This window comes from Penaeus vannamei, chromosome 37 (genome assembly GCF_042767895.1).
Source record: "Penaeus vannamei isolate JL-2024 chromosome 37, ASM4276789v1, whole genome shotgun sequence".
Taxonomy (NCBI): Eukaryota; Metazoa; Arthropoda; class Malacostraca; order Decapoda; family Penaeidae; genus Penaeus; species Penaeus vannamei.
Window position 1 is genome coordinate 11,310,421 of NC_091585.1, and position 12,500 is coordinate 11,322,920.

General features: G+C 40.9%; 2 protein-coding genes across 3 annotated transcripts in view; both read right to left on the reverse strand.

The window, feature by feature from the left end:
- The window catches only part of LOC113819161 (uncharacterized), a 2,492-nt gene extending 899 nt beyond the window's left edge, over window positions 1–1,593 (reverse strand). The window contains exons 1-2 of the mRNA XM_070115293.1: window positions 1,130–1,593; window positions 102–356 (exon numbers count right to left, since the gene is read on the reverse strand). Coding sequence (XP_069971394.1) covers window positions 102–356; window positions 1,130–1,326 — 452 coding nt within the window. The 5' untranslated portion in view covers window positions 1,327–1,593. The remainder of the gene's footprint in view (window positions 1–101; window positions 357–1,129) is intronic.
- Window positions 1,594–7,840: 6,247 nt separating this feature from the next.
- Window positions 7,841–11,945, reverse strand: LOC113819159 (uncharacterized). 2 transcript variants are annotated; one of them, XM_070115259.1, is made up of 4 exons: window positions 11,546–11,945; window positions 9,946–10,122; window positions 9,206–9,350; window positions 7,841–8,021 (listed from the first exon to the last, which is right to left on the reverse strand). In XM_070115259.1, the coding sequence occupies exons 1-4, from the start codon at window positions 11,737–11,739 to the stop codon at window positions 7,920–7,922; spliced, it is 618 nt and encodes a 205-aa protein (XP_069971360.1). In that variant the 5' UTR covers window positions 11,740–11,945; the 3' UTR covers window positions 7,841–7,919. The 2 variants fall into 2 exon arrangements, with proteins under 2 accessions (XP_069971360.1, XP_027227200.2); XM_027371399.2 differs by lacking the exon at window positions 11,546–11,945 and adding an exon at window positions 11,018–11,489.
- Window positions 11,946–12,500: the final 555 nt, after the last annotated feature.

Consider the following 12,500-nt stretch of genomic DNA (forward strand, 5'->3'; position numbering starts at 1 on the left):
AGAAAGACAAACAAACAAACAAAATGGAATAGTAAAAAAACATATAAAAGGATAACAACAGAACAAACAGATTAAAAAAGAAAGAAAAAACAAACACAAACCGGAAGAGGAGGGACATGATCTCGCCCAGGACGCTGTACTGGTCAATCGTCCTGTGCTGGAGTTCGCAGATGAACCTCTGGACGCACGCATGGCCGTCCAGCCCCTGCCACGACAGCAACTCCTCCACCCACGATAGCGCCCACGCCTGCTGGTCCTCCCACGCCCACGAGTCGTCTTCCTCGTCGTCGTCGTCGTCGAAATAGTCGTCATAGTCCTCATCGCCCAACGACCATTCTCGCAGAAGACTGTTTAAACTGCGGTTGGGAATGGCGGTGTTTGGTTTATTAGTTTGGAGAATCGGTATATAGTATTTTTTATTTCTTTTATTTTCATCAGTATCGTGGATATTAGTATCACCTCTGACATTACTATCGTAGCTATCAGTATAAGGTATTGTTGCTCTAACTTATCATCACATTATTATCATTATCATCACTGTTATTATTATGATTAATGTTATTGTTGTTGCTACATGATGAATTAATTTACTGCTACCCTCAATTTGTTCAAAACAATCATTATACTCAATATTACTTTCCTTATACCTATTTTTTTTAGATTAATTTCGTTGACAGTTATTTAACATATTTATCAATATGGCAGACCTGCACTCCAAAACAGAATGACGATATCAAGACAGTGAAATAAAGGTAATCTAAAGTAATGATAACGGTGATAATAATTACACAACACAGTATCATGATGGTAATGATGATAATGATACATATTATAGTAAATTTAGTAGCAGTGATAACAAATAAGACTAGTATTATTTATAAAAAAAATGATGATAATAACTATAACTGAAATAGCAATAGAAAAATAATAGTAATAATAACAAACAGCTATAGCATCAATGGTAAAACAAAATAATAACAGTATGATGATAATGAGGAGGAGGATAATGATGATATGATGGTGATATGATGTTGATGATGAATTTATGATGGTGATATGATGATAATGATAATAATGATATGATAATAAAAATAACATTGGCAGGCTCCCCCAGCCCACCCCGTCTCACCTGAAGGCGCCGTCCGCCTCCCCCTCCCTGGCGCTGAAGAGGGAATCGAAGAAGAACATGATGGGGATCACGACGCCCCAGACGGCGACCGAGGAGCCCCCTGGGGTCGCGGGTTCGGCCATGGGAGCGCTGAACTTGAAGGTCGCCCCCCAGGAAGGCCGGGATATGATAGGGTCCGAGGGAATCACGAGGACCATTTTGCTTTGCTGGGGCTTTTGGGGGAGGGGGGGGGGAGGCCTCGGGGGTTGTTGGCTGGGTTGGCGTTCCACTGATTTTTCCCGTTTGTTTTTACGGTGGTGATGGGATACAGGTGGAGGAGGAGGGCGTGTTGCTGGAGGTTGTGAATTTACAGGTTGTGGGAACGTCGCGATACACAAAAAGTCGGCTGCAGCACCTTCCTGCGCTGCTGGGTCGTGTTTCTTAACTACAAGCTGTCTAAAGCTTGACTGAGTCTCGACACAAGATCACACTTCGCGCCACGACTTGCTCCGCCCACTCTCCGCCCCGCCCACTTCTCGCGTGACGTCATGAAAAAGTCTCCGCCTCCTCACGCCTCCAAGAGTGACGTCACCGACTGCTCTCACTGTGAGATCCAGGCCACGTTATCAACACTATCCTGCGAGGAATAGAAAATATTAAGCTCTCTCTCTCATGAAATCGTCGACAGTACCATGAGCGTTCATTTCATGTATCAGAATGAATTTCTGCTTCATCGTCTGTTTTCATTTCTGTTTACGGAGAGAACTCATGGTGGGTTTACACATCTGCTCCCCAAAAGGACTCTATTAGTCGATTGTGCTATGTCATGTACCTAGAGCATAGGCGCACAACCATGACCTTCCTTACAGAGTAACAGCTTCTGAAGAAAACTTTTTTTTTTTAATTATTGCCAATCTCTATGAGACCCATGTCCGTATGCAAATCAACAAGGCGATGTAGTTGCATGACTTAATGCACTTATCTTGCATTCCAAGAAGCCGGAAACGACCGCGGAAAGGTTTACACTCTGGGCTGAGTTATATAACCTTCGGACAGTGAATCAGTTGCGTAATAGCGGTATGACTTGAGATTTATCAGAGATTCGTATTGTCATTATCCCTTCGTGGAAAGAACAAGTGGCGATTCATTTGCACATTTCCAAAGAGATATGAAAATGCAAAAATCTTTTTTTCTTTAGGAAATGCGTTGCGGGAAAACTAACGACGTAAGTAAAAGGGTTTGGAATTATTTTTCCGATTACTGATTCGTACGATTAAAACATATTTCAGTAAATAGTTCAGGCATTCGGAATACCTTCACCTCACCTGACATAAATACAACAAAACTAACTCTCCTGAAACTTTTTATCTCCCAAACCAATATCTGAAATCGTTTCTTCATAAGTTTAAGAATTTAAACAAAGAATAATACATGTACATGCATACACACAAATATATATATATATATATATATATATATATATATATATAGATATATATATATATGTGTGTGTGTGTGTGTGTGGGTGTGTGTGTGTGTGTGTGTGTGTGTGTGTGTGTGTGTGTATGTGTTTGTGTGTGTGTGTGTGCGAGTGTGTTATATATATATATATATATATATATATATATATATATATATATATATATATATATATATATATATTATATATATATGCGTGTGTGTGCATGTATATATTTATATTCGTATATATGTATAAATGTATGTTTTGTTCATATATGCATATACATACATACATATATGTGTATATATATGTATATATATAGATAGATAGATAGATAGATATAGATATATACATATATGCATAGAAACACACACATATACACACACATGCATATATACATATAATTACATACATATGTGTATACATGCATGTATACATATATATACTTGAATGTGTGTGTGTGTGTGAACATTCATATAGCTCTGAACCCCAGAAATATTCACACACATGTAACTTTCATGCAATGTGTAAAATGTACTTTATTTATCATATCTGACTGTCACACACACACACACACACACACACACACACACATATGTATATATATATATATATATATATATATATATATATATATATATATATATATATATATAAAGTTTAAAGCACACGGTCTGAAAAGATATTAACATGAATGTTAATTTTCCTCAGATTTTACTGACCCCTAATACCCATATATGTATATATATATATATATATATATATATATATATATATATATATATATATATATATATATATATATATATATATATATATATATATATATATATATAAACTTAATTATGATATATCTGTAAGCAAGTAAGAACCTAAAAAGCTGTAAGACAAGTGATACGTAGGCAAGTAACAAAAAATTGAATTCAGAACGCATCTGAACCAAGGTGTCTGTCCCAAACAACCCAGCTTTGGCCCATTTGCAGCGCAGACACGCGCCAAACGCCATTGTCAACAGCGCAGATTCTGAAAGAAAACGGGCGAATGTTTTAAAGAAAACGGAGGAAACGGACTGACCCGGACGCCCCTGGACTCCCAAAGGCGGCAGGTGAGAGAAGTGTCCTGGTTCAGGTAAGCTTCTTTTTCTCAATAATACTGTTAGTGTTTTTGTCTTCTGGTTTTATGATATTGCTGGTTTGGTTGCAAGGTATATCCGTGATATATTTTTTTTATTAGATTTGCGATAGAGAAGAAAAAATATTAGAAATTCTTTACAGGGAGAAAATACACTGTGTGAAGAGAGGAAAATAGAAATATGAACAAGATGAAAAATTAAATGAAAAGTATCAGTGAAACAACCAAAGCATAGCAAAAGAACGATGTGAAATGTATATATTAACATAAGTATACTACTAGCCAACACTGAAAAAGTTGTCGTAGCAATATTCCAAGGGTTTAGACTTTATAAATGTAGTTAAATACTTCAATGGTGATATAGAGATATAAGGAAAAGATTTTTAAAAATGGTAGAGCCAAAGGAAAGTAGAAAACACGTAGAGTACTAAGGATAGACCAAAAATCGTCACATTAAAATGGAAAGGAAAGGTAACGCAAAGACATCAGTACCGATTCATATAAAGTTAAAAAAAACTATTGATTATAATCGATGTAGGTGTCGTCAGCACAAAGAAGAAAAATAAGATATTTTACGAATTTAGAGAGTAATGCATAGCAGATCAAGAAAAATGGTAGGGATAATAACTCTAAAGCAGTGGTTCCCAGTGGGCCTTGAGGGGTGATATAAGGGGGGCGCGAAGTCGTCTGCTCAAAAAGTGTCTCCATTTCATTATTATGAGAATTCATTAAATTATTTAAGGGTAATGCCTTCATGTTCAATAATTTGATAGTTTGTGGAACTGTGGATGTTCTGGTTTGATTGCTTTACTTGAGGGTGTCCTTACATTTCATTACTTTGAGAATTCGAAATGTACATACCATGTCTTTATATTTTTGTATTTAGTTTGTGAAACTGCATATCATGGGATCAGTGGTACACTAGATTTGCAATATGTTCATTCAGTCTCATGGTTATATCCAAATATCATATACCATATTTTCAAAACATTTATTTGTATACATTTTTTTTTCTCCCTTTAAACCAAATGTTTAATAACTTTGGTAAATACCTCTCGCAAGTAGTATTAATTTCATTCGTTTTAATCAAAGTAAAACCGGTTTCCCTAAACAGTGCTACGATGTAAATAGAAAAATAATTTCACATGAATACAAAAAAGTGGAGAGGAACGTGTGGGTCTGCTGGAAACACTACATTAAAGGGTCAAGGAACTGTAGATATTCTCCATTATATATAAAAATAATAATAATAATAATAATAATCACAAAGCTTGAAAAGCCGTCAAAATCCAAGTAAGAAACGCATACATTTATTTTCTTTAAGTATAGTCTATCAGAGAAGTTCATATGCTAAACGAATGAAATTCATGGACCCTTCATAATTAAGTATGGACTGGAAGAGACGAGGAGTGTGCGCCAGAAGTCTGCACTCATCCATTCCTCTCCGTACGCCTCATGGATGTCAACCAGGAATGACCTGAGAAGGAGTAGGTGAATTCTCTATGCTGTTGGCCTACTTACAAAAGCCAGAAGAGGAACTACAATGAGAGCCTGAGTTGTAGAAGGCATAAGGTGCAATTGACACAGGCTAAGAACTTCCTTTATATATAAAAGAAACTGATGTAATGGTTATAGAACTGCTTTTATTATAAAAAATAATCAAAATATGTGAGGGGCAACAGGAAATAGAAAGGCAAGGCGACCCCTTCTATTTCAAGTGCTCCACTCTTTCAATAACAATAAATCGATAACGCTGAAATACTGAGAAAAATTAGTAAACGGTGTTAATCGATAAATCATTATCACAAATGAATCTACAATAATATAATAATGCAAAAAATATTAGTAGAGTAACATGCATTTTTAACACCTAAGCAAATATTGCAACTAACACATCACTCAGGCAGACATATTACAAACTGAAAATTGTAATCAAAGTCATTCTTACCGTCAATAAATTTGAGAAAAACAAAAGTTGGAGTTTTCGTCGACAGCCAACCCATTCTCTTCCCGTAAATGCAGTTTTTCATTCACATCATTCAGTCACTCATTTGCATGAAATGTATGTAATATAATCTTTATGTTGAGGGCTCCCAGAAGTACCCCGAGCTCCCCAAGGTCTAAATCCGGCCCTGACTTCAATAGAGAGCAAGGGGGAGACGGGAAGGCCATACTAATGTGGAGTTCAGCAAAAGTGAAGAGCTAAAGGGTCTGTAGAGAACGGGAAGTGGATAATGGTGTCATTTTGGGTCCGAGAGTTGGTCTTTGAGGTAGATGGATTGAGGTAAGATGACCTTGCTGGAATCATTACTAATCTTGAAAAAAATAAGTGGAAGAATGATACGATATAATCAAAAGTTGATAGATCAGACAAACGTAAATGTTGATATTATTAACCGGAAGAATAAAAACGTCAGCTATTAAGAACTGGAGAAGATAAAGATAAAAACAAGAAATGACAGAGAGGAAATACTGAAATGACACGGAAAGGACAGGCGGTAGAGGAATAGAGATCGCTCACTAGAAAACACTGATTTTTCTTATTTTCAAAATTATTTCGTGTTACTCTGTCGTCATTGTTCATAGATGGTCTGTATGTATATGTGTGTGTGTGTGTGTGTATCTTTAAATACACGTGTATATATATATATGTATATATATATTTATATATATATATATATATATATATATATATATACATTATATATATATATATATATATATATATATATATATATATATATATATATATATATATATATATATATATATATATATATATATATATATATATATATATATATATATATATATATATATATATATATATATATATATATATATATATATACACGCATATATATAAATAATGTGTGTGTATAACAGTGTTGTCCAAACTGGGTTCCGCGTATCCATGGGGGTACACAACATAGATCATAAGGATACATGAACGAACAAGGAACACAGCACACAAACAGAAATATCACATGTTCTATGAATCATTTTAATTATTGTATTAATTCGAATTTATTGACCAACACTCTTCCAATGCAGTCTTTTTATGATTAGTATATTATTTGCATTATCCAAATTAAAACGGTTTGTTTAGCCATGGTGGACGGGGGGTGGGGTAGGGTGGGGGTACGTAACAGTACAAGAAGATAATAAAGGGTACATTAGGCGTGTTTGGACAACACTGCTCCATAATGTAGATTACTGTTATTATTCATTGCTGTAACAATATCATTTACCTTTGCCAATACAAAAGGAAACGCCATAGAAAAGTCAGTTTCAATAAAAAGACTTTTATTCCATGAAAACAGCTCGTGCTCCCCATACACTAACACTAAACATTAAACTAAACGACACTTGCTATACACAGGCATAGCATGAAAATACAAATCTTGAGCAACAGATAGTAACAAGATATCTGTCCAGTTGCACTCTCGTCCTCCACTCTGCTCCCCTCCCTCAGGGTATGTTCTTGTGAAGATATGCGGCGAGTCTGTTGAAGTGGGCGAGGTCCGACCCGGTGAATGTCCATACATGCGGACATACATAGAAATAAATGCATATTTGTTTACATTTACCTATCTGTCCGGTAGGTATGTTGATAGATACAGATGTCTAAAGTGATATATCTGCATGTCTAGACTGACAGATATACATGTCTAGACTGACAGATATACATGTCTAGAATGACAGATATATATGTCTAAACTGATATATCTGCATGTCTAGACTGACAGATATTCACGTTCCTATAATGAATATTCACCTGGTCGGACCTCGCACAGCTTTGGCAAACCGTCCGATAGTATTTACGATAACTCACCCTGGGAATGTATTGTGTGTGTTCCCCCAGGATGAGTGTGGCAAAAAGGTTATTGTGTTGCCGTCTGTCCCGGAATGTGGATTATGGTGTCTGCGGTTCATAATTCGTGTGGAAGTGGATTCCTATGTGGCTTACTTGCAGAGAGATAGACAGTGAGAGATAAAGAGATAGATATACGTATGTTTGTATGCGTGTTGTCATCATTTGTCTCTACTTTTGGGTTTGCATCATAACCACGTGATGTAAATAGTGCCCTCCCCCCCCCTTCCCCTTCCCCTCGCCAAAAAACATGTACATAACAAATCAAACAAAAACCCAGAATCCATCAGCGCCACGACGTTCACTTGTTTCCTCAACGACTACGATTCCACGACTTCACTTGGCTAGTTGACGACGACCTTCGGGAGAGCAAAGTGGTCGTTCCCGATGGTGTTCGCGAAGGGGCGGGAGTCGTCCGCTGGCTTGTCTTCGATCGAGGACACGCTCTGGGGAAGTGAGTCGGGTTTCAGTTGTTAGGAATCTATATATGAGTAGATTAGTTGATACGTAGATTAATTGATAAATAGGTACATTTGCATATATACAAAAACACATAGGTATGTACGTATGTGTATGTATATATATATACATACACATGCACAAAGACACACACACACACACACACACACACACACACACACACACACACACACACACACACACACACACACACACACACACACACACACACACACACGCACGCAGGCGCACACACACACACATACATGTGTAAACATGCACTCAAACACACTGAATTCCATTATTTCATCTTTCGGGAAATTATGCGACAGCGAATTCCACATATGTGTAAGAAGATGAAGTAAATCGCATTAAACATAAAATATTTCTATTCAATCGTAGTTACACCCTCTCCCTTTTTATCTCCCTTTTCCTCACCTTCTCTGTTTCCCATTTTCTCTCCCTTTTCATCTTCTCTGTCTCCCTTTTTCTCTCCCTTTTCATCTACTCTTTTCACACCCTTTTCCTTACCTCTGCTTCCCTTTTTCTCTCCCTTTTCCTCACCCTTTTTTGTCTCCTTCCCTCACCCCTAAACCCATCCCCACCCACCCTTTCTACTCCCCCCTCCCCTTCTCCCCCTCCTCACCTCTCTCCCTCTCGCCCTCACCCTCTCCTTCCAACTCATCCTCACCCTTCACCTCCCTTCCTACCGTCTCAATCCCACCCTCCCCTCTCCTTCTCCCTCACTCATCCTCTCCCTCCCCTCATCTTCTCCCTCTCCCTTTTAGTCTCATCCCACTTTCCGCCTCTCCCTCCACCTCTCTCTCTTTCCTTCTCCTTCTCACCTTATCTTTCCCCTTATCCTTCCCCTCCCGTCCTCCCTCACCCCCCCCCCATTCCCCTTACCTTACCCCTTTCCCCTCCCCCTTTTCCCTTTCCTTCCCATCTCTATCTTCTCATTCCCCCTCCCCCTATCCCCCTCACCCCCTCATCCCCTAACCCCCCTCACCCCTCACCCCCTTCCTCTAACCCCTCACCCCTCACCCCCTTCCCCTCACCCCCTCCCCCCTCTTTCCCCTACCCCCCTCACCCCTACCCCCCTCACCCCTACCCCTCCTCATCCCTCACCCCCTTCCCCTCTCTCCCCTCCCCCCCCCTCCCTCTCCCTTACCTCCATATACCGGCGATACCTCTCGAGCGTCCCCGTCAGAGAGAAGGGACAGGACTGGTATCTGGCCGCGCAGTCGCCGCCGTCCCTCCCGGCGTCCTCGGCCTCGATGTAGTCGTGCAGGAAGTCGTTCATTCCACGCTTCGGTCTGTGTGGGGAAGGAGGGGGAGGGGGGGTGAGCGTTGCATGACCGGGGTGGAGGGGGGAGGGGGAGATGGAAGGGAAGGAGGGCGGGTTAGAAGGGGGGCTTCGGTCTGTGTGGGGAAGGAGGGGGAGGGGGGGTGAGCGTTGCATGATAATAATAATAATAATAATAATAATGATAATAATAACAATGATAACAACAAACGTTACATCAATCATAATAATGACAGATAATAATAACAGCGATGAACATAAAATAATCAAGAATAGGAAGAATGCAGTAATGCAAAAAAAAAATTAATAATAATAATTATTATAATGATATTAATAATAATAATAATAATAATAATAATAATAATAATAATAATAATGGTAATAATAATAATAATAATAATAATAATAATAATAATAATAATAATAATAACAATAATAATGATAATCATAATAATAATAGTAATGATATTAACAATGAAATAATAGTAATGATCATAGTAACAAATAATGAAATAATAATAATGAACAAAATTTAAAATCAACAACCAAACAAACAAGCAACGAAGCTACAAGCGCCACAGAAGCGGCGCCGAGCTCGAACCCACGTGAAGAGCAGGGTGAGCAGTTCCCCGACCACGGTGTACCTCCCGATGGCGTTCCCTTGCAGCTCGCAGATGAGCCGCAGGAGACACGAGCGCCCGTCCACTCCCAGGCTGGCCAGGGAGTCCTCGATGGAGTGGAAGATGTTGAGCTGGTCTTCGCCGAGGCTTCGAGACCCGCCGCTGAGGGAGGGAGGGAGGGAGAGAGGGTTGAGGGGGTGCGGAAGGGAGGGAGGGAGGGAGAGAGGAAAAGAGACAGAGAGTGGAAGGGAGAAGGGGAGGGAGGGGAGGGAGAGAGAGGGTTGAAGGGTTAGGAAGAGGGGAGGGATGGAAGAAGAGAAAGAGTTGAGGGGATGGGAAGGGTGGGAGGGAGAGAGAAGGGGGAAGAGGGTTGAGGGGTTGGGAAGGGAGGGGGGGGAGAAAAGGAGAGAGGATGAGAAGGTGGGATGGGAGGGAGAGAGGAAGAGAGACAGAGAGTTGAGGGGATAGGAACGGGGGGAAGGAGGGAGAGTGAGTGAGAGAGAAGGGCATGGAAGGAGAAGGAGAGAGAGGATTGAAGGGGTGTGGAAAGGTTGGAGGGAGGAAGAGAGAGTGAGAAAGGAGGGGAGGGAAGGAGGGAGGGACGAAGGGAGAGAGAGAGACAGAGACAGACAGACTGACTGACAGATAGGCACACGAAGGTTATATCAGAAAAAAATGAAGGATCTATAAATATGAATTTTCTTTGAGAAAATCGCACATGAATAAAGGTTGCATTACTGTTTGGAGAATGAATTCCAGGCATCAATTTCTTTTCTTGTTAGGTATACTTTTTGCTTACCTTCTGATTGGCAGTCTTTACCTCCTTTTCTGCTGAGCTCATAGTCCTAAATTTTAGATTCTGTGACCCCTACCTTTCCAATTTTCTTCATAACCATTTTTTACCATTTTCTTTTTTTCATCGACCCTTTCTTCTGCCTCCTAAACTTTATTCTCCTACTTCTCTCCCAACACTCTTCCTTTCCTCCATCCCCCTCCTCCTTTCCCTTACCTTGCGCGTCCTCAACCAAGCGCCCTCCTTCAGCCCCTCCTTCCTTACCTCCTCCCTAAGGGCGCGGACGAGGACGCAGGCGAGGGCGGTTCCCCGAGGATAGAGTCTAGGAAGATGGTGATGGGCAGGGAGAGCGAGACGAGGGAGCGCAGCTTGGGGATGCCGTCGCCGTTGTCGTCGGAGAGCACCGGCAGGACCAGGGTGTTGGCCACGTTCCAGAAGGGCTTCGACAGGATGAATTCGGACGTCATCCTCGCCAGACGGGGGGGTCGACGGCGAAAAATGGGGCTTCTGGGGTCTTTTTTCTTTGACAGGCAGACAGAGCAAGAAATAGGGCTCTAGCGTAGTTTTTTTTTATTGGGGAGGGGGGGGGGATTTTAAGGGGTTCAGTTTGTTTCAAGAGTTTGTGGGGTTGTGGTGCTGAGTTTCCAGGTGTTCCGGAAGACCCTTTGACGGCGGTGGCGACTGAGGCTGAGACCCTACCTCATGGAGATACTGTGCTCGAGAATCAGTCTCGTCCGCTCTGAAAAGGTGAAAGAGAGAGAGGAAAAGCGAAATTAATACCCGTTCACTCACCTCCCTTCGTCAGGAGGGAAGAGGTCCTTGAGCGTGAGCGTCGCGATGAAGAGGAACTGAACGGCGTGAATGTACCTCGCCGCACGGTCAGGCGCTGAGTTGGAGCCCGTCGGCAGCGAGACCTGGTTCGTGATCGTCCACCGCGGGGACATCAGAATGGGCCGCTGCTGCCCCGTCAGGAGGCCGATCGTCATTGTGTGCGAAGGCGATAAGGGTGAAAGTAGAGTGTACAGGAAGGAGAAGGAAAAAAGCGAGGTAGGGAAAAGGAGGGAATTTTGGAGGCCGAAGAGAAAGCGGAGAAGAAAGTGTGAATATAAAAATAAGAAAGGAGCGCGAGCCAAGTGATTAAGCACGAAATCGGGGCCACGGGCGTTGTGGGCGGGTAGAGGAGACCGCCGGACGTCTGGAAGATAGAAACAGGACCTGTTAGATGGGTGTGGGCGTGCGGGTGGCCGGGCTCCCTCCCTCCCCGCCCTCGAGGTCTCTGTTTCTTCTTCCAGACACCCTCGCGGTCTCCCACCCTTCGCCCCGCCTTTTTCCGTCTTAATCTTCTCTATTTGGCGATTTTTATTTGTCATTTCCGATTATTATTGCCTTCAATTAATCGCATTTTTATTTCATAGGCATAGGGAAGCTTCAGCATGAGTTTTCAGTGCACAACGTAATGTAGAAACAGAAGCAAGTCGTGTAGTTAACAAAACCTCTAAAAGTTAGTGAAGTTACCCTCTATTTTCATCCGTTTTCTCTCATATAATCCGAGATTTTAAATGCTACTTGCGAACTAGAAAATTCACCGCCGATATGTTGCAGGCGAATGAAGCGTGTTCTTCAGATGTTCAATGTATACTTCAAACTTTTCGGTAAAAGAAATTCAGATATATGATTGTTGTGGAGAGTTGCCAACGTAAAATTAAACACGTAAGTATTTATCTGCATCCGCGGTAGAATAATGTAA